General features: G+C 35.8%; 3 protein-coding genes across 3 annotated transcripts; 1 reads left to right on the top strand and 2 right to left on the bottom strand.

Moving 5' to 3' along the window:
• Positions 1-1,852: 1,852 nt before the first annotated feature.
• On the top strand, positions 1,853-5,889 carry LOC109238338 (ycf20-like protein). The gene is made up of 3 exons (XM_019404770.1): positions 1,853-2,049; positions 3,801-3,982; positions 5,285-5,889. Exons 2-3 carry the CDS (start codon positions 3,804-3,806, stop codon positions 5,727-5,729), a joined length of 624 nt encoding a protein of 207 aa, XP_019260315.1. The 5' UTR covers positions 1,853-2,049; positions 3,801-3,803; the 3' UTR covers positions 5,730-5,889.
• Positions 5,890-8,551: 2,662 nt separating this feature from the next.
• On the bottom strand, positions 8,552-10,983 carry LOC109238339 (60S ribosomal protein L38-like). Its single transcript, XM_019404771.1, has 3 exons — positions 10,876-10,983; positions 9,427-9,610; positions 8,552-8,863 (listed from the first exon to the last, which is right to left on the bottom strand). The coding sequence occupies exons 1-3, from the start codon at positions 10,876-10,878 to the stop codon at positions 8,841-8,843; spliced, it is 210 nt and encodes a 69-aa protein (XP_019260316.1). The 5' UTR covers positions 10,879-10,983; the 3' UTR covers positions 8,552-8,840.
• Positions 10,984-12,617: 1,634 nt separating this feature from the next.
• LOC109238340 (pumilio homolog 4-like) lies at positions 12,618-20,627 on the bottom strand. Its single transcript, XM_019404772.1, has 11 exons — positions 20,467-20,627; positions 19,439-20,078; positions 18,070-18,697; positions 17,553-17,991; positions 17,331-17,472; positions 17,148-17,255; positions 16,141-16,353; positions 15,952-16,062; positions 14,984-15,178; positions 13,086-13,260; positions 12,618-12,976 (listed from the first exon to the last, which is right to left on the bottom strand). Exons 2-11 carry the CDS (start codon positions 20,018-20,020, stop codon positions 12,918-12,920), a joined length of 2,652 nt encoding a protein of 883 aa, XP_019260317.1. The 5' UTR covers positions 20,021-20,078; positions 20,467-20,627; the 3' UTR covers positions 12,618-12,917.
• Between the last annotated feature and the right edge of the window lie 2,209 nt (positions 20,628-22,836).

Below are 22,836 nucleotides of genomic sequence, written 5' to 3' on the forward strand. Positions count from 1 at the left end.
TTCTTATTCTTTTTTCAGCTTTTACAAAAAACAATTCAGTTTTTACAAAAAAATATTATTGTTTTTCAGTTTTTTAAAGAATTTTTTTTTGTAAAAAATTTGTAAAAACAGAAAAAAATTGTTTTTAATAAAATATTTCATTTTTTAAAAACTGAAAAAAATATGTTCGTTTTTGAAAAAATATTTTTTTTCATTTTTTTCAGTTTTTTTAAAGCATTTTTTTTATAAAAACTGGAAAAACAAATTTGTAAAAACTGAAAAAAATATTTTCGTTTTTAACAAAATATTTTGTTTTTTAAAAACTGAAAATTTTTTAACAAAATGAATAAAATGAAAAAAAGATATTTTTCAAAAACGAAAATATTTTGTTGAAAATATTTTTCAGTTTTTAAAAAAAGAAAATATTTTTGTTAAAAACAATTTTTTTTTCTTTTTTCAGTTCTTACAAAAATAATGCTTTAAAAAAACTAAAAAAAAATGAAAAGAAAATATTTTTTTGTAAAACTGAAAAAAAGACTTTACTAAATTAGTGGACTACTGGTGCTTTAGTTTAAAAAAACAAAATATATTTTTTTTAAGTAATTATTTTCAATTCAGCATTGACCTAATGGTCAAAGGGCATAAGTGAACAAAAAAGGTGGATGGAGGGGTATTTTTAGCACAATAGGTGGATGAAGGGTATTTTTAAACCTTTTCCAATAGTTTAGGGGCATTTTGAACCCTTTTCCGTAGAATAAAAAGGAAAGTTTAAGGGAAACTTGGTACTCCCTTTTACAATGAGTTACTACCCTAGAGTCCTCCTAATCTATTGTGTTGTCGTCAGTTTCCTACTTAAACTATCATATATCTCCAAAAAAAAAAAAACTTGAAGTATATCCTTTTAGTTATTAAAAAAATTCATGTTACTTTTTTGACAAAATGTGTGAGATAACTTATCTGACGGCGCGTGGGAGATAAAATTATCAAAAAAAATGGCCCCACCTAGGCATACTCTTAACGAATAATTAGTGTTACAAAATTTAATTTTCTTTATATTCTAGTTTTTTTTCTCATTCGTCCACCTTTCTTCTTCATTTTTATACCTTTTTTATTCCTTTCTCCTTATAGGTTCCATCTGAAACTTTTCTCTGCTCTTGTTTCTTCTTATTTTACTTTTCTTCTTCATTTTTTCTTTATTCATTTCTCCACAATTTTTCTTTCTTGTAGAACCCTAATTTTTTAAATCCGAACTCTTGTACAAAACTAAAATCCACGGTGAAATCGAAGGTTAATATAAAAATAAAAAAAGAGGTTGAATTGAGGTTTATTAGCGAAAATTCAGTTGGTAGGAAAGGTAACCATTATGAAGGAGATGGAAGAACAAAAGCCTTTACCTTTTTTCATTTTTTATTTTTTATTATTAGTTCAAATCCTTAATTAATTGAAACTTAAATTAGGCTTAATTAATTAGCCATGTGTGTAAACTTGGCACATTTAAAGTTAATGAGTGTGCATCACACCTTAAAAAATCAACGCGGGGGCAATAACTAAAGGAATATAATTTCGGGGATACCGAATAATTTAAGTAGAAAACTGAAATAGTTAGGGAAATTTTACGGTATTACTCCTTCTGTTTCAATTTAAATGACATATTTTTTTTATTAGGACGTTCAAAAAAGAACGACAGAATTATATTTCAAAATAAATTTAACTTTAAACTTTTTATTTACCTACTTTATCCTTAATGATGAGTTTTTATAGTGACAAAAATATTATGGTCCATAAATTTTTAGGACCATATTTTTTAAGGTTTTTTTTTTATAAATTTTGTGCCAAATCAAACTATTATCATGTAAATTAAAAAGGAGCACTCTTTTTTAATTTGTTTCCGATTGTCCAGGTTCAATTTTCTTTAAGAAATAAATCAGGCAACATTTCCTTCAACACAAACGAAATTTGAGTCACTAGACTCAGCCAGTGAGCCGTACTTGTTTCTCTGAATGCATAGGAAGAAGGCGCACAGTTATTTGTTGTGGGATAGCTGAATAGATTTATTATTCTTCCTAAAAGGTAACCTCTCACTCCTCCTCCAACCTTCTCACACACACACACACACACAAGCACAATTATGTAAATGCTGGGTCCTTTTTTTTCAGCATTTTCTGAAATTGATTGGGTAATCTGCAATTTGAAGTTGAATTTTGATAGTGTTAGCGGTATTTATCCTGCTAAAAGTGTGAAAAAGTAAAATAGGCTTTTGATGGTTTAATAGTAATTGCAAATGGATTTGGCCTCGTATTGCTTGCTCTGGAGCTGAATGATATATATAGTTCTGCTTGTTATGAAATCTAAAAAGTTTTGGTGTAATCAAACTTATGGTTTATCAAAGAGGAAAAAAGAAAAATAAAGCAGATTAGATACAGTGCAGAATAGTCATGACTGAGCCACTTCTGTTTCTTTGGATAAGTAATTGTTGGGCTCAACCAGCCCAATAACATTCTTAACATGGGGTGATATTGTCCGCTTTGGGCCAAGCCCGCACGATTTTCCGCAAAAAGTTCATGCCCTTAAGAGATCCCTACACCTTATATGTAGGCTCCCAATTTTTTCAGCTACCAATGTGGGACTTTGTTCGCACACTCAACAGTAATTTTATTTCATTACTAAAATCTGCACTTAAGGAAGGAAATGAAAAGATGCAAAAGGTGTTGATGTCCTATCCACATAGAAACCTTACCCTCTTCCATACATTACCGGTGGATGCTACGGCCGCTATCACTTTGGATGCCGGATGGGAATGAAGGTATGGAGGCAGGGAAGAAAAGATTATTCACTATTGGTTTACCCTTATATCAGGCCTTGGTTCGGCCAATACATGATGGATGAAGGTTTTTCAAGTTAAGAATGGATGGTACCTATAATCAGACCCAAGCGTTGCAGTACTTGAGAAGAAAGAAAATATTACTCTTTTTTTCTTAAGGCTACTACCGATTCCTTATTTGTTATCATGACGTCCTGTATGCAGGGTTGTACGAAAATCCCTTTGTAACTTCGTGGACGTCCATACTTTGTTCTTTAGTCTTTCAATTACCATATAGTAAAGGCTATAGGTCATCGGTTGTGACGTTTACCAAGGGTCAACCCCTTGGATTTTTACTCATGATTGATCCACTTTTTGGGTAATCTATAGCTTTCCTTTCTTTGTATGCTTCTTACATGAAATGGTAATAGAGATTTCCTTCCAGAAATTTCTTTTTGGGTCACAAAGACTTGTCTATCAAATATAGAGACGAGAAAAAAAATGCCTTCAAGAGTACTTTATCTAGTTTGAGATGCTGCATATAGTTTGACACTACGATACAACAAAAACAACAACGCAGTCTCGAATAGTTGGGGTGGCTATATGAATCTTCGCTGAACATATTTCTCCATTTAAGTTCAACTCATGTCCAGGGGTGGAGCTAGCGTGTAGTTTACGAATAGCTTTGGTCCAAACCCTGTCCTAAGGAATCCATTAAATATGTATAAATTATTAATTTAGGACCCAGCAACTTAAAAGAACTAGAATTCCAAAACCATAAACTTCAATTCCTAGCTCTGCCTCTGCTCATGTCATCATCGTACCAAATGAAAATAAAGTTTTTGACACTTTGATAAAGTGATACATATTTTGAGCCATGAGTTGTCTGCAGTAGGTCTTAATTTGAATAATATGTACACACAGCGGGATCCCCACAGATTCTTTCATGCCTGTCTCCTCTCTTTTCATAATATCTTATCATTAAGTTGGTTTCTAATTGCTTCTTTTATACACTTTACAGTTCATGGCTTATAGAATGGATGCAATAATGCTACAGTCTTTGCCAGCAGCCGAGACTGAAAGCATTGGACATTTGTTTGTTGTTTCAAGAAGTTCTGCTATCCTGGATCTCTCCAACAGACTAGAAGTAACTGAACAAATTTCAAAGTTTGGTGTAAAATGTGTGCTATCTCTTAATATTAGGTAACATTCAAATTGTTGCTTTTGAATCTTGGGATATCTACTTGATTTTATTTTGTCTGAAAATTAATTTCTTGCATGGTTTACACTTTGCTGCTCGAAACATTATCAGTTGCATTTCCAAAGTGCAGTGGAAGCCTTTATAAATTAAACTAGTTATTCAGGTATATCTTATGATGCAATTGTTGTTATTTCACATCGATAGAAGAAGCAGAAGCAAATTTTGCAAATCAATGTTTTTAATTCCAGAAGTTTGAAGGTATCAGAAGTCTTCCAGTTCCCACTTCTTGGCCAAAAGTTGGTGAAGGATAGAGTCCCCTCCCTTTTCCTCCCCACTTTTGCCACAGGTAGACGCTGCTTAAACCCTGTCTCTAGCTATGGTAGGCATGGGGTTAAGTAGGTGAGTGAAGGTTTAGTAGTTAAATGAAGTGGGTGCAAACCTTGGAGATTAGAATTCAAAACCCAGCACAGACAAAAAAACATTAAGTGATTTCTTCCCATCTGCCTAAGATGTTCAAAGTTACTTGTTACTTGTGCTAGTAGGAGATAGCAGGATAGCAGGTACTCAGTGGAAGCTTGCCCAGACACCTCCTCTATGGAAGGAAAAAAAAAACGTGAGGGGAGATCTTTGCTCTGGGTGTAGCAGTGTAAATCAACAGCCTAACAAAAAAATTCTTGGTGTGGTTTTCTCGCTGCCCTATATTTTGTTTTAGTGCCTGGACATTATGATTTTTTGTAGTGCCTGGACAACACAATTGTTATGTTATACCTTGTTAAAGCTACAAGCTTGTGATTTTGCACTTCAAACTCTGTGCCTGTACATATGTGCATTAGTTGGTCTTTCACTAATATCAATCAACTACGACTTAATCCCCCACTAAATCTTTATAGACCTCATATTTTTAAAAAACTATATCTTCCTATCTGTCTTGGCATCTAACACGATGTTAGTGTTTGTGTCTGCTACTTAAGATATCTAATTCTTTTTATGCTCTAAAAGTCTGTTTAATGTTTAGCCTGTACTAGGGATGAATCAGTCCTTTACCAACATATGAAGGCTTACTTAAATAAGAATTATGGCTTTGCTTTTCTCCAATTAACGTTAAATTGCTTTCTCTGAAACAATGCCAATAACATGCTGGAACTGTATGCTCTAGAAATTGAGTTCTAAATCATAGGACTGAACCGGAGAAAATCAACTAGAGGCAATTATGGTCAAATTATTTATTTATCTATTTGTCTTGCAGGTTGTGGGAAAAACATTTTCTTTTGCATGATTATATAACTTTCGTTTTGTAAAAACAGGTCGCAGACAAGAAGACGTGGATCAAGAATAGCATTTGCTTTGGATACAGGTAGGATTCCCAGCAGTGATGATCAAGATGGCCTCAATGGTGATGGCGGTGATTTAGGTGGAACTCGTTTGGGGAGGATAGTTGGTGGTGGAGGCAGGCAGCTGTTGGAGAAGCTCAATTCAGCTCGGAAAAATTTTCCGATGAAAGTATTTCTGCTTCTCTTAGGTTTTTATACGGCAAATGCCTTGGCGACAATCCTAGGTCAGACTGGTGATTGGGATGTATTAGTAGCAGGAGTCGTCGTAGCTGCAATTGAGGGAATCGGAATGCTGATGTATAAAAAGCCACCTTCTCTGCCTTCCAGGAGGTTGCAGTCTCTGGTTTCAATGGTGAACTACTGGAAAGCAGGTGTTATTCTAGGTCTCTTTGTTGATGCTTTCAAATTAGGAAGTTGATTTTCTCTCTAGCCACCTTAAATTCTTTTGTCCAAAATGATTGTCCACTCAATTACATCATTTTATGTATGTATCATACACTAGACTGCTCCGATGTACTTGAGGAAACATGTATATTAATAAATTGTTGTCCAATTCACTTGAGGATACCTTTCTGTTATATTTTGTGTCTGTGCTGTTGCAGTATCCTACAATACTTGTTTATTAATCTGAAGCTATTTAAATGTTAAGACATTTTATAACAAATTTTCAAATTGAATGCCTGCTGAGGGCAAGTTCTCTGTCTAGGTGCCATATGCTGATAAGGAGGTGCTAAAAATGTGTATTGTGTCAATTTCCATCCGTATGTTGGTCCATTCTGATCCTCACGCAGCATTCCAATATCCAGTTAAGAACGTAATAGAATTACAGTCAAACCCTCTCCATAACAACCCCTTTCGTTCCGTTGTTTTTTTGGCTTTTATAGTGTATGGTTGTTATACACCTATAACAGCATTTCACGTTTAAATATTTTTTGGCTGATAGGTAAAAATCATCCAAAAATTAATTATTTTTCTTTTTTTTTTAATGTTACAAATAAAAGATAAGATTATTCAAATTTAAAATCTCAAAAGATATGCATATTTCACTACTTAAATTTTGAAGAAAGCCAATGCATTACTAATAGATTCACAACTAAAAGTATGAAAATTTAAACTCCAAGGCAGACATTTTAAAGCTACCTAAAAAAATAAATCTTTTTTCTAGATTGATGGAAGAACTTTGTAATTGTAGTTTGTTTCGTAAATTTCATTCTCTTACTAGCGATATAACGCTTGAATGAGCGAAGATTCGTGTCCAAATTTTCAGCAAAAAGGTATTCAATAGCTTTCCCTGGAAGACAATCTAAAAGCTTAACAGTTAAATGTTCTATCAAAATATTTTTTAAAATTTATCCAATGGAAAAGATATCATGTGCAAATCTTCAAATCTTATGCAAAATAGAAACTTTATTTAATAGAAAAGATTGTATGCATATTTTTAGAATTATTATTAGTAATCTTAAAGATTCTACATGGCTGTTATAGAGGGGTAATTTTACGAAGAGCGTTCTACTATAAATATAGTTGTTGCTGTTATAGGTAAAAAAAAAAAAAAAAAAAAAAAAAAAAAACTGTTATAGCGAGGTAAAATATAACTTAAAAAATCGGTTCTGAGGAAAACTTGACTTTTATAGTGAATGGCTGTTATATAGAGATGTTATAGAGAGGTCTAACTGATGCCTTTCTGTACTCTGTAGTATATTTAAATAATTATTGTACTATAGGAAGGTTCATATATGAGCCGGTTCATATTTGATGATTGGATGTGTTGAAAGGGACTACGTAGAGAGTAACAGTAAGTACTTTGTAGTTCCATCTAGTTTAATTTCTTAAGCGTACTCTTAAGCATGTAATGGCTGAGGCTAAGGCGCTTCAGTTATCACGTATATGAGGCAAATTTGTTCTTTCGTCGTTATAAGATGTAATGGAAGGTCGGGCATAGCCCCCCCCCGTGACTTTGAATAAAAAAGAAAAAAAGAGAGAGATGCTGGGTAAAGAAATGGCCTTCTTAGCGTCAAAACACCACTTCTAAGTTTCAATTGCCTTATTGAGCACAAAGATAATTCTTTAATTGGACTTCTGCATGAAGTTCATTAACATTTGTCAAGGGAAGTTAATCAACATTTGTCAATTGCCAGCCCTGTTCTTGATATAGAAATTTGCTGTGATTCACACAAGACTCATATGAAATCTATCGAAAGATACATTCAATCTATTGGACCCCTATGAAATCTACTCATACATTAATATCGTAGTATAAACTGAAGGTGGAGTTAGATATGAAATTGAAGACCGAACTACTGTTCATTGATGCTTATTAAAAGAGTTCTTCTGTAAAAAGGCACTTAACGGAGTAGTTTCTTATTAGAGCACTGATATCCTTTAGCAAACAAGGGGTGTATCTCTTGAGAGTTTTGAGTACAGGGACTCCCCTGTTATAAAGATGTATATGTATCCGCGTCATAGTGAACCTCTCCTTCTGATCGGGATGAGGTAGATGCCTCCCAGCCAGGGGGCGGATCGAATCGGAGTTTCCTTAGGTAGCCACCGACCTATAGCTTTCCTTAAACTTCCGTGCTTGGTAGAGAAGCGAACAAAAGTACTATATCCCCATAAAAGACAGACGTAAACCTTGTTATTGAGTTGCAAAGGATTTTAAGGATTTAAAACGATAACTAAGGAGTTTAATCTCTTTGGTGATTTCCCACCTTCTAGTACAATACATACCCGGTTTATTTACATACCATATATGCTGGGAAAACTAAAAACACAGGGTGCTAATTCTGGGCCAAAAGGCTGCAAACCTTTTACTGATATATGAAATAACTGAGACCTACTCATTTCCCTTACAAGGGAAATGCCCTTCCAAAACAGGATTAGGGACGAACGAATACTATATGTAATACTACAGCCATAGGATTATCTGCAAATCCTGTTCTTCCACTAGCAGAAAGGTTGCATTCCAACTGCAACTTCACCAAACTTCAAATCCTAGGAGGCGAGATTCATTTTATCAGGTATCAAAGAGTCTAAATGTTGACCACCTGGCCTAAAAGTTCAGCAGCTGGTAGGAAAATCCTGCTAAACTTCTTTCTATGAAGGGGGCGAAAAAGAGCAAGGAGGATGGTAATGCACATCAAGAACACAAAGATACTGACATTTCCTCATTCCTCGGGAATTTAAAGGTTCTGCTGAAAATTCCATAAAGAACTTAATGAGAAAGTAAATTAAGTGTAAATCTTGGCATCTAACAATCAAAATTCATTTGACACGAGAAGGGTTCAAATTAATGTAAGCGGGGTCAAGAAAAGTAATGCACTTCGCGTCTAACAATCAAAATTCATTTGACACGAAAATGCCTCGTATTAATGTAAGCGGGGTCAAAAAAAGCAATGTGTTTCTAAATGCTCAATACTTAGGACACCTGCATAAAGGCAAGAAAATATGAAGGAACAACAAACATATGAGCTCTTTCAAAATTCTCCATTGTCTAATAACTTGTAAGGAAAAAGATTGATGCTTTCCATCTTCAGAGGTCTTGCACGCTCAAACCTACAAATCATAAAATATTCCATCTTTATGTTAAGTTCTTGAAAATCATGTACACACAAATAAAATGTATCATACATCGCAAGTGCAGTGACTTATAGCCGGTTTGGCCAAGCTTTTTTTAAGGGCCAAAAGTGCTTTTTTTGGCCAAAAGCACTTTTGGCCAAAATTTGAGGTGTTTGGCCAAGCTTTTGGAAGGAAAAAAAGTGTTTTTGAGGAGAAGCAAAAGCAGTTTTGGAGAAGCAGAAAAAAGTAACTCTCTCCAAAAGCACTTTTCTGAGAAGCACTTTTGAGAAAAATACACTTAGAAGCAGTTTTCAAAAGCTTGGCCAAACACTAATTACTGCTCAAAAGTGCTTTTCTAATTAATTAACCAAACACAAACTACTTCTCACCAAAAGCACTTTTTTTAAAAGTACTTTTGAGAAAAGCACTTCTCAAAATAAGCTGATTTTAGAAGCTTGGTCAAACAGGCTATTAGATATACCAGAAGGCAGAGACATACAGTGTTGTGTAGAGAATATCAAAATAAATAGCACAAAGCTAGCACGTCAGGAAATACCCACCTGGAGGAAGTGATTGCTTCAATTTGTCAGCTTTCTCAAAGTCGGACACACAAAGTGTGTAAAGGTACTTGGAGCAGCGAACCTTGAACTTGACCATATCCTTGTTCTTCTTTATCTTGACTGACCGTGCATCCTTCCTTCTAGCTGTGAGAAGGAAATCCTTGATCTCGTGTATTTGCTTCGGCTGGTATAAAAATGTTTGGTTAAAATTTCACATTTGTAGAGCAGATTAAAAAAGAAGAGACAGAAAAATGGAGCTCTCAGTAGGACCCAAGACCTAATCTCATCTAACCAAAGCATTTGTTAAACCAATCAATTGAGTTGAAACAACAACAGAACAAAAATAATGAATCACATCAATCTAGTTATGGACTATCATCAGTTTGCTTTCATCCAACTCAAGGGTGTAAAAAGCTACGAGGTAAAACAATTTTTTTTGTCAATTTTCCAGCAAACAATATAAACACAGACTTGTTTGGTAAATATACATGTTATAAGAGAAGTGAAAATGACCAAGGGACCTAAGATTATTACCTGAACCTGAATGCATAACCAAGTAATAACCATTAACCAGTTAAAAGAGTAATATTAATGAGTCAGTGTTTAACAAAGTTTTTTTTTTTTACTTTCTTTGATAATAAAGAAAGTGTAGCGGTAAAGTTGTCTCCATGTGACCTATAGGTCACGGGTTCGAGCCGTGGAATCAACCACTAATGCTTGCATCGAAGTAGGCTGCCTACGTCACACCTCATAGGGTGCAGCCCTTCCCCGGACCCCGCGTTAAAATGGGGTGCTTCACACACAAGGCTGCCCTTTTAGATAATAAAGGTCTATAATGAATTTCATGTGCTTTACTTTAACTAAAGAAAATCTACTAGTATATTTCTATTTTCTTTAACAGTGGTTAAGTGACAAGGTTTGTATATATATAGTAGAACATGACATACAATTATCAGTTGGTGCATATAGCTAGTACAGATAAAAGACAGAACAAAAACCTGTATTTGTCAAAGCAAGAAAAAGGCTGCTTCCTCCATTCATCAATTACTTAAAACAGATCAGCAAAATGAACCATCCCAAATAGCACAATGTTTTCTTAGAAAGTAACATAATTACTGCTAGCGAAAGGAAAAGAGAAATTTAAAAAAAAAAATTAATAACACATAATATCTAGCAGTCTGGCAATTTCCTAAGGTTTACGTCCAATTAATTAGTAAATTCCAATTCTGGCCCAATTTTGGCCCAACTTCCCCGAATCATACTAACCAGAAAATCAAGCTATGCAATTAGCAACTGAAAACTGCTACAGATGAGCGCTCATCTAAAATCGCAAATGGAATCGATACAATTTTAAAAAAAAAGGAGTATGACACTATCAAAATTGAACCGTAAAAAAACAAGGCAAGTAAATATCCAGAAAGCAGGGTGAAAGATTGGGGGAAAATGTACCATGTTTGGGGCTGAGATGGGGAGGATACCAAGTTCTAGCGCCGCTGAGACGGGGAAGACGTAATAATGGTGGTGTTATAAAAAGGGTGCCTAAAACCCTAGTGGCAGATTTCCGAATTTGTCCCTACCATGATATTCCAAAATTGCCCTCGCCGCTCCCTTCTCTGCCCTCTTTCGTCTGGACATATTCAATTTTTTAGTAAGTTTTCAATAAACAAAATTTTTGTTCGTGTAACTTTTTTTCCTTTTTCCCGAAACTCATCTTCAAAATATTATTTGATTATATATTTAACCGAGATTTTGAAGATGGGTGTCGAAATTTTTTGATAAGTTCCAAATTTGAAAAGTGAGTTTTACCTCTTTTTTAAGTAAATAATGTTTCCTCTTTTAAAATTATAATTTTTTACCAAGTAAAATTCATGTTCAAATACAACAACAACGGAAAAGAAAACTCAATAAGTTTTCTCAAGTGGACCTGGGAAGAGTAGCGTGTATGCAGACCTTACCCCTACCATGGGAGGGCAAAAAGGTCACTTTCGATAGACATTGGGCTAAAGACAAGATGAAAAGAATCAGTGACAACAAATGGTAATAACAACAATGTATCAAGAAAACTAAAACGAAAGAATGCAATCAAATAGTAGATAGTACCAGCAATTCAAGAATAAACAGATATCTTGCTAACACTATTGCTACCGATCTTAGAAAGAAAATTGAAACACGCGGCTGCCTGCTAATTGCCCGTCCTAATTCTTGACCTTCTCGCCCTCCTATCAAGGGTCATCTCCTCTAAGCTGCAGTTGTGACATATCCCGCCTAATCACCTCTGGCCTGCCTCTACCCCTCCTCATACCCACCAAGGCCAACCTCTCTCACCTCCTAATTGGGGCATCTGTGTTTCTCTTCTTCACATGCCCGAACCATTTCAGCCTCATTTCCAGCATGTTATCCTCCACGGGGCCACTCCTACTTTTTTCTGAATAACTTCATTCCTAATCTTATCTAACTTGGTATGCCCACACATACATCTCAACTACTTTCATTTTCTGAACATGAAAGTTCTTGACTGGACAACACTCCATCCCATACAATATCGGTTTAACCACCACTTTGTAGATGAAATGCATATCCACATATAATTTAAATTTTCAAATACTTTTTTACAACTTAACTTCAAAAATTCCTTTTTCATATCTCATATTTTTTTATCCAAAACCTACTTATAGTGTTAATTTTAAGCCACAAATATTTAACTTCAAAAATTCCTTTTTCATATCTCATATTTTTTTGTCCATAGTAATTATTGCAATCACTTTGGATTACATTGCTGGTCCAAATCATCAGTCTATAAGTGCATATTTTCAACCAAAACATCAAAAAAAAAAAAATGAATAGTCATACATGTAAGATAAAACTTTATCAGAGATTGAAGTATTGGTACGTCTTTTATTGCATTAAACGCAGAAATTGGATAACAAAAAGAAAAATAACAAAATAAGAAACAAACATATAGATAACGAATCAAGCAGTCTATCCCTCAATTGTTCTAAAATACTGTTACTTGTCACCTCAACCAAATTTTTCTTTATAAATCTATAGATTATCTTATATTAACTGATTTTCTTATGCAAATCATGATTCTCTAAGCAGGTCTTATACTCAATTTTCAAATAAGAATTATACAATCTAATTACCTGCAAAAAAAATTTACAAGAAATACACGACGTATTCACCTTATATACTATGAAAAAATAGACCATCAAAATTTAATACTCACTTTATTTACAGTTGTTAACACAACGTAAATCTTTACAGCAAAAAATGGCAGAATCGCCATGGCCCTCTCTCTTCATGCAAATACTTACAGTGGTATTTACATTAAGAAAGGTAGAGTCTTATTCAGGCAAAAGCATTAATCGGAATGCTGCTTATTTACAACTAAAACTATTATCAGCTTCCCATAAAAGCAAATGCCGAAAAAAGATCATTTTAGAAGTCAAGACACCACCATGCTTGTCAGCTGTACACAATAAGTAGTAACTTCAATTCTTCAAAACTGGATTGCCTCGAGAAGAATTCATCGATAAGGCTATGTGTTTCTCTGAAAAAGAGAACATAATGAAGAGTTGTGAGAAGCAGCTTGAAGAATGTGTGCCTAAAGGCACTTACTGTAAGCATATTCAGAGAGTTTCGACAACAAGGCTACTGACCTCCTGTTGTTATGAGCTTCTCAACACGAGATACGATATGTTTGCCATAAGTGTATTTCTTGAGAGCATTAAGGTGTACTCTAATGCGCGAAAGAATTAATTCACGGCTTTGATCATCACAGGTTTCAAGAACCTTCTGCACAACATAGTTTCCAAATGGATCCTTCATCATAGCCTACATTCAACAATTGAAATGATCAAGGGTAAAACTAGATTGAACAACATCTAGAATTGAATGAACTAACTTTGCTGCTGATGACATATACGCACAAAAAGAAACAGGAAAAAGAAAAAGCAAGATATGTTTCTCTTCTTTCTTTTCTTTTCCTTCCTCGCATGTGAAAATGAAGTTCCTACTCAGAACGAACAGTTTGAACACCGATGGACTTTGTGCAAAAGCCATCTCGAGAAAGGATGTTAGGACATAATAACTAACAGAGGTATGAACTTAAACTAGAGGTGCTCAAAAATCCCATTAAAGAAAGAAGACAAATTATGTAGATATCCACTGGCATAATGCAGACCATACTGAGCAAATGTGGCTGAGATTGTGGGATGAAAGGTGGAGAAGTGACTACCCCTGGGAACAAAACACAAGGAATCTGAATAAGGAAAAGCATCGCTGAGAAGTGTAGAGAAGAGACCCCACGGAAGAAGCAATATCTTTCAGTCTGGATGCATTACCACCTTTTCGATGCCCTTATTTTCCATAGCATCAAAAGTGGAAAAATAGCTAAACAAATGGAGGAAAGACTTTCTGTGGGAGGGAAACTGTGAAAGGAGGAGATTGAATTCAATTAGATCATACGTTCGTGGATAATAGAGATGGAGATATTAGAGTAAAGAATTTGAATTCCTCCACAACAAAAAGTTCCCCGCTTAAATGTCAGTAAACTAAGATGTAATGATGATTGATGACAAGGATGAATTATGGAAGAAGTGTTAAACTATAGAATATGGGGAAGGAAGACTATCTGGTATACTGAACAATATATGGTTAAAGAGAAAATATAGATGTTTTTAGGAGAGGAAAGCGCTCATCTCTCATGTAAAGTTTAGATGTCTTCGAACTTATACTTTCCACGTAGGAGAAACAAAGTAAAGGGGTAATTGCACTTTTGATCCCTCTGTTATTGGTAAATTCCAATTTTGGCCCTCCTGATGATATTTCAGTAAGCATATTTAACCTTGAATTATTTAAAATGTATACTTTTGATCCCTTTACATATAAAAAATATGTTATATTTAGATTATTTTAGAACCCTATTACCCTCAAATATAGAGTAACAGTACAAAATTTAAACAAATTATGGGCAATTAAATGGTTTAACAGTTAATAATTTATTAATTTTTTGAAGATTCACAAGCAGAAGGATCAAAAGTGCACATTTTAATTGATTGAAGGTTAAATGTGTATAACCATAATCATAAGGACCAAACCAGAATTTGTTGCAATGAAGGACCAGAGGTGCAATTTTCCCATATTGTAAATGACATCAAAAATATGTTGGACTTAGTAGACTCCTAACAATCATACAAGAAAGGGCAGCCCGGTGCACTAAGCTCCCGCTATGTGCGGGGTCCGGGGAAGGGCCGGACCACAAAGGTCTATTGTACGCAGCCTTACCCTGCATTTCTGCAAGAGGCTGGTTTCCACGGCTTGAACCCTTGACCTCCTAGTCACATGGAGGCTACTTTACCAGTTACGTCAAGGCTCCCCTTCCTAACAATCATACAAGAGGAGGAGTTAAGTTCAATGATCTTGTATATTACCAATATTAAAAATGTCGATATCCACTGAGAAGGGGTATGTGTAGCTAAGCACTTATTAATTATCTTTCAGGTTTATAAGGGCATTTTAGGGGTAGATCCACTAAAAAGATAGAATATTCACACACCTGTAGAGGCTCATTTTCATCGGTCAAACCAAGCATTTCATTCACCAGGATCTGACGTTCCTCTGGACTGGCAAATACCAAACACTTCTCGACGACATTAGAAGCAAATTTATGCTGACTCATCTTCACAATTTGTCCAGTAAGCTTGGTTATTATAGTAGACCTCTCATGTGGTTTACCATGTTGCAGCACATGCTAATCAAGAGGAAAGATGAACTTCACGACCCAAAATGGAAGAACAATTTATATGTAATACAGAAAGCAAAAAATTTCATGGTATCTACTTCAGACTTCTAATATTACTGAAAAAGTGATAACTGATACACTAGTGAAATTAAGTATTCGTAATCACTCTAGCAGCAAATAGAAGTTTGACACAAATATTATTAGAAATATATGCAGACAGAAATCTAAAGCAATATCCACAGAAGAATCCTTTATGCAATAGGAAAGTGTCTGTCGCATAGAAACAATGTCATCAATATATATGAGTTTGAAGACATCCATGGCTTGAGTGCAGATTGTCAAAGAAAATTATTGGTATAGTTTCCAAATTTAGGTAGATACTACTTCTAATATGCCTCACTTCTGTTTCTGAGAATTATTTGCTCATTCTCTTTGCATATATCTTCAAAGAGAAGTATAGAACATAAAGGAAGAGATGGGATCAAGAAAACAGGCGTGTGTGCGAAACTATCATCAACTGCAAACTATCCTCACACCCTATTCTCCTTCCCTTGGGGCACTAAGGAAATCTATGAGCATCAGAGAGATGTTTTAAGGTCACACGTAAAAAATCATATCCGGCTTCTTACAACTAGATAAGCAGCAGATTGGAAACAACTTCAAAATATTAGAATAAATAAAAGGCTCCGTGTAACAATATCTGCAGAAGGACTGATTAGTGGGCACAGATGTCAAGTTATGATTGCGTATCAAGAACAAAATCTCTATATTTAAGTCAGTACCTGAACGACATAGTTCCCATACTGATCCAGCACTAGAGTACATACAGCCTGCAGTATTTCATTCATGATAATCTGTTGCGTCGCCGGGTCATCACAGTGCTCAAGGATTCTCTGACAACAGATAGACAGAAAGTGATCAAAGGGACTGTTATATCAAATCAAATTACCAAGAAAATAAATTATCCAAACCTGAATTACACGGCAGCCATAGGGATGAGTAGATAGAGACACAACATGCCCAAAGAAGGATGCTGTAATAAAGTGGATTTGATCTTGCGGAACACATTCTATGCACTTCTGGATAACATGATTACCATTCTGATCACGAACACATTTCATTACAGAGCCATCTAACTCTGTAACCATTTGACTCTGCAGTTCCACATCAGTGGCCTCCAAAGCCTATGATCATCACAGATCACACAACGTATTAAATGGGACAAAGGAATGAAATATTAGGCAGTGGTGTTTAATATTCTATCTTGTCTCTTTATGTTCATTCAACATCATATACAATAAAATATTTTTATAAGCTCATCAAAAAGCAAAATATATCTGTCTCTCTTGTCCACCTTTAACCTCATTTTCATCGACCTCTACACTTTTTCCTTGTCACACTCTTCGAATGATTTCACAATCAGATTTTGGTTAATCCTTTTGTGTAAGGATTCCAAAATGTTCGCTGATATCTGAACTATATTTTAAGGGTTGATTCTGAAATCTGAGGAAGTGCAAGCAAGAAGTTCAGAGAATAGTACATTTCGAAGCATAGCGAGAAGTAATCAACCCTGATCTATCATACAAGAAAATGCGGGGAGGGATATTTGGTTTAACGCTTCTTTTCTTCCTCCTGAAGAATACCGGAACAAATGCTAAAAGAGTTGGTCCATTCAAGTAGAAGAGAAAGACTCTTAAGGATGTGTAAGCACCACTTCAAAAGGAAAAACAAGCTACAGAGAAGTTATTTTTATTTCTTTTCATGGTTTTAGCACGAACAAATTTGGCCACTGTATCTGCTGCATTTAATTGAAAGAATGGATAAATGTGCATTTGTATGCCATCATTCTGAACAAATAGACAGATTTAGAGTTATGATAATACACTTCACTATGCAATGCATGTGACATGACCCTATGCAAATACATTTGCCAACAGTAAATGAAGCTGTTTACATAGAGGAAAGCATAAGGATCAACCTTCTGAATTACTCTGCAACCATACATATGTAGACTCAGAGGCAAAACATGACCAATAAGTTGGCTTGCTAATTCCTTTCTTTGACTCTCTGTGCCATGCTCAAGAAACTGCATAATGATCAAACAATTTCACCATCAGCATAGCATTCATCTAGATCATTATAAGTTTATGACATTATATACCTTTTGTATAACATAATTGCCAAAGACATCAGTCATTAGACTATGAGCATGAGAAAGAATTTCCGGGAATATCTTCATCTTTTCTTCGACACTGGCAGTTTCCAGCTTCTGTTGAATAAATCGACTCCCGTGCTGATCAGTGCTGAGTAAGAGGATTAGATAAATTTAGAGGAGTACAAATGACAAGCAATAGAGTGTCTAGAATGCAGAGATATGCCAAACCTGAATTCTACAACATGATCAACAACATCCATAAGTTCAAAGGACCTATTCTTGTTCTTGAGATCGTCGAGTAGAGACGGTGCAAACCTTCCATCCATGTCAGCAACAATCTTTGAATGCCATGAAAAAGCAGATTCCTCAATTGAATTACTTAAGACAGAAGGAATCTGGCTGAGTGGAGCATTCTGGTACATATGACTTCTAGATCCAACTGTCAAGTGTGAAGAATTTGCCATCTTATTCCCTTGACATGGTATACCAGTGCCAAAAGCATGATTCCCATAATAACAATCACTTAAGCAGCCATAATTTGATAGAAGGGATGATTGAAGTTGTTGCTCCTCTTGGGCAAGCAACGTCTCAAGATACAATTTTTCAAGATCCTTGCTTTCACTCTTCAAATGCCGACCATTCCCCCTGACACCATTTAAACTAGAACCTGAAAGATTTTGAACAATTTGAGCAAGAAAAGCACTAGTGATTAAAAAAAACTAATTAATTGATTCGAAATCCTTACCTAGATTGCTATTCAATGCCTCCATCTTCTGCTTATACACATACCCACCAGGTACATATCCAGTACAATCAACTTGCTGCAGGGCTTTAGAATCTTTTTGACTTGCAAACTCAGAAGAATTCAGCTGGGGTTGAAGAATGTTAGAAGAAGGCGCCCTATGGGAATGCATATGTGCATTAAGGTCAAAGGTAGAAGCAGCAAGGTCATTTACAACTCTTTTATTCCTTGCAATACCAGAAAAATTAGTCATAGCAGCCAATTTTTCAGCTTCAGACTTTTCAATTAACTGTTGCTGCAAACTCTGACTATGACCGTTTGGTACGTTCCTTTGAAGCGGCAGGTTATCATCACAGTGAAGTTTTAAGCCGGAGAAAGAGACAGTAGCATTAGCAACTGCACTCATCCCAGATGAAAGACCATTAAGTCCCTTTGAGCTAGGAATACTTCTTCTCAAAGATGGATCGATGGCAGGTGAAAAAGAATTAGGGCTACATGGCTTGGGATTCTGAACTTTTTTAACTCCAGAAAAGCCTGGGGGAGCTTTGACAGTATGTGATGCCTCTGTAGATTCTGTGGTTGCTGAATGTGCTAGATGATTTGATGGGGATGCACTTCGGTCAAGTCCTTCCTGAGTAATGAAAATCTCATTTTAGTTTAGAAGTTTCAGAAAATACCAAGAGAGGGATGTTCATAGCGTCCATTTAACTTTTCTTGATTGATATCTCTTTTATGAATGTTCATATCTTCGAATACAATGATCACAAGTGTCTAGTTTAGTTAATTGCATCACACCAGATACATACACTGAGACCGCTTTCTTTTTAATGCTTTTCAGCATATAAACAGATTTCCCGAAACATTGCGATTTCAAAATGGCATCTATCATCTTATGCTATTCACTGTGTTTTATAACTGATAATTTAAGAATACTTATTCATGAAAAGAATTTTTATTTGACTACTACAATTGAGCATAGCAAACGCAAAAAGGTATTGCTCCCTTTGTCCCAATTTATGTGTCACTTTTTCCTTTTTAGTCAGTCCCAGAAAGAATGTCAGCTTTCCTTATTTAGAAACAATTTATCTTTAGAATTTCTACTTTACCCTTAATGAATTGATTTAGGGCCACACAAATATCTATAGTTTGTTTAGAACACAAGTTTCAAAAGTCTTCTTTACTTTCTTAAACTCTGTTCCGAGTTAAACACCGCCACGTGGGAGGAGGGAGTAATATATAACACAAGTACACATTAAGAGATGCAAAATATCAGCAACATTATTCATTTGAATGAACATAAAGAGACTACCGGAGTAATGATAAAGAGGGCAGGGATGAAGTACATAATCCAGCAGAAGACAAGAGAAATCACCTGAACTATGTCTGCGAAACTCCTTCTCCTAACACCAAAGCCAGAGCTTAGTTCTCCCGTCAAGCTAGCAGTATTCCTCAACATTATCAATTCATCTTCTGCCCGACCAGGCTGCATTGTGAACAAGGATGAACTACCACCTTCATCCGTCAAATTCTTTCTCCTCCATCCCTCAGCTCCACCTAATGCACTTCCACCCGCTTGAACCCTCTGAGCAACTCTCCAATCCTCTCGAGACAACAATGGTGGGGGCAATCTTGGATTAACATTCTCGTGTGAATAATAATACGATAAATATGCCAAGTGTGATCGAATTTCATCTTCCGTCAAGATTGCATTACTACTATTGCCATTATCACTAAACTGTTGAAAACTGGGATTTCTAAACAAACCTCCAATTGAACTTAATGCTCCTTCTACAGTAGGTGGAGCACTGCCACTTCTATTAATTATGTTCAAATCTCCACTCTCCCTTACGCCGCCAAAATTACGGCCATGTTGCTGTCTTAGTAGCAATAACTGAAACTCATTATCCATACTATTCTTACCCTCTAAATTCCCATTTGAATTTGGTCCTACCATCTCGTTTTCACATTAAACTGTATGATAATATTATCTTCCCCACTCCTTGTCACTAACCCTATTCACCCACAAAGAAAAATCATCAAAAATTAAAATTATGAACAGAATTATATCAGTGGTAGTACAGAATTACATTCCAATAAATCAATTTGCCACAGCAAATTGAAAAAGAAGAAGCTCCTTTTACTATAAATCGACATAAAAGAGCGACAATTTTTACAATGTATTCGCACCCAAATTGGATTCAAAGAAAAAGAAATCAATAACAGGCTCTACCAACATTATAGTCACATTATATAATGGCATTAAACACAATGCTGACACGTAAAGATGATCACATATGCTTAATCTTGAAAAATCAGATGCAATTCAAGAAAATCATAGATTATTTGAAATTATAAAGAATATTGTTTTAATTATTTGGGGCTGAGAGAGAAATTACTCACCGGAGAGGGAAGGAGGAAGGGAAGCAAGTGATGTGATGCGTTTTGAGCTAGCGACGTAAAGGGTGTGTGTATATATATTATGGGAAGGAAGAAAAACGAATATTTATTGAAACGCTAATTACGATTAAGTAAGGTTTTTGGATTAAGAAATAGGAAAATTTTATGACGGTGTTACCTTTTACGTGCATGGGGCGGGGGCTTTTTTTATGTTGTTGTAAAGAAATATATTAATCGTGAAAAACGTGATGATATTAATAATAAAATAATTAAGCACGTGTAAAGACTTTTTCAGAAGGAGGAGAGAATTTTGGAAAGAAATTCTCCTACAAAGTAGTACTGTAGTTAAGGAATCTTTTCTGATTTGCAACATTTCCGTAAATTCAGATAAGGTAATAGCCAAAAAAAACTTTTGTCACATGGTAAAAATGCCTCAGGGAGCTCTCCTTCCTCCTGCTCTCGGCGCACGTTAATTAACGTACGCCGCCTGTGTCAGCCATGGCGAAAGGGAGAGGCAGAGGACGCGGACGACCTAAGAAGCAACCATTAGCTACCTTTGTAAGCTCGGTGGTAACTCGTAATCAATCACCGATGGAGAAATCAACGCAAGAAATGACCCCACCACCGTCAGTCCCAATTGCAGATCCAGCAACAAATGGAGGCACTGCATGTGAATATGGATCTTCATAGACAAATCTTGGTATTTCTAAGAGGCTAGATCTAAGTACCCCAGTAACAATTGGTCGATTAGCAAATTCTCCACCAGTACCAGTCAATGGAACAGTAAATCTGGTAAACCAAGCTCAAAATCAAGTAAGTATCCAAAGCCCATCAGAGAAATCAGCAGTAGAAGAGGTGGCGATAACAAATGAGGCTACTAGACCTAAAGCTCCATGGACAACTCTGTTTCAAAAGAATAGATTTGCCACCAGTGGTATGTCAATATCCTATATTCCACCACAAATTGTTGATGGCCAACATATGGTTCAATTAGATAAATTAGAGGTAGAAGAGGAAGAGAACAAATGGAGATGTGCGTTGATAGCATATATCATAGGTGATGGACTCGGGTATAACGCAATGAAGCGATATATCAATTTGCATTAGTCACATTTCCCTGAACCTGAATTGTTCTACCATGATGAAGGCTATTATACCATTAGATTTCAATCTGTAACAGATGCTCGAGAGATATTACGTGCTGGCCCTTACTCATGTGATGACCCGATAGGTCATCTTATGATTTAAAACCAAATCTGTGTTCCGAGGCCTTTAAAACCCCATTTTATCCCTCCTCGATTTGCGTGCACAATCCGAGCGTGATTCCGGAAAGCTTTTGTGTTGAAAGTTGATAAAAATAGAGATTTTTTATTAAAAACTTCATTTGAGTTGACTTCGGTCAACATTTTTGGTAAACGGACCCGGATTTGTGTTTTGACAGTCCCGGTGGGTCCACATCAAAATATGGGACCTGGGAGTATGCCCGGAATCGGATTCGAAAGTCCCTAGCCCGAGTTATGAATTTTTGTTAAAAATTGTAAGTCGGAAAAATTTAATGGTTTTTAAGAAATTATTTATGCTTGATCTTGTTGGTATCAGGTCCGTATTTTAGTTCCTGAGCCCGGTACAGGTTCAATATAATATTTAAGTCTTGTCTGTGAAATTTGGTGAGAAACGGAGTTGGTTTGACGTGATTCGGACGTCCAGTTGTAAAATAGGAATTTCAAAGTGTTCTTGAGAATTTCATTTAATTTGGTGGTAAATTTGTAGTTCTAGGTGTTATTTTGGCGATTTGATCGCGCGTGCAAGTTCGTATGATGTTTTAAGACTTGTGTGCATGTTCGGCTTGGAGCATCGCCGAGGGCTCGGGTGAGTTTCGGATAGGCTACGGAGTGGAAATAGGACTTAGAACACTGTTGTGCATCAGATTTTTTATTGCAGGCCTTAGACCTCGCAAATGCGAGGTCAAGCACCGCATTTGCAACCACTATTAGGTTCGCATTTGCGATCCACTCATCGCATTTGCGAAGAGTGGCTGAGAAGGCCAGCATTCGCATTTGCGAACAATAGTTCGCATTTGCAAACTGGGACAGGAGGAGCCAGTCTTCGCATTTGCGACCATTGGATCGCATTTGCGACCAGCTTAGTTCGCATTTGCGAACTTTTCTTCGCATTTGCGAACTTTTCTTCGCATTTGCGAAGATGGAAAGAATATGAGGATCTTCGCAAATGCGATGGATTTCTCGCATTTGCGGGCTTCGCATTTGCAAAACCCAGGTCGCATTTGCGACATCTGAAGCTGGTAAAAGTGACTTAGACGAGATTTTTCTCCCATTCTTCAAATTTTCAAAACCTAAAACACAAGAGGCGATT

The sequence above is a fragment of the Nicotiana attenuata genome, unplaced genomic scaffold (assembly GCF_001879085.1).
Source record: "Nicotiana attenuata strain UT unplaced genomic scaffold, NIATTr2, whole genome shotgun sequence".
NCBI lineage: Eukaryota > Viridiplantae > Streptophyta > Magnoliopsida > Solanales > Solanaceae > Nicotiana > Nicotiana attenuata.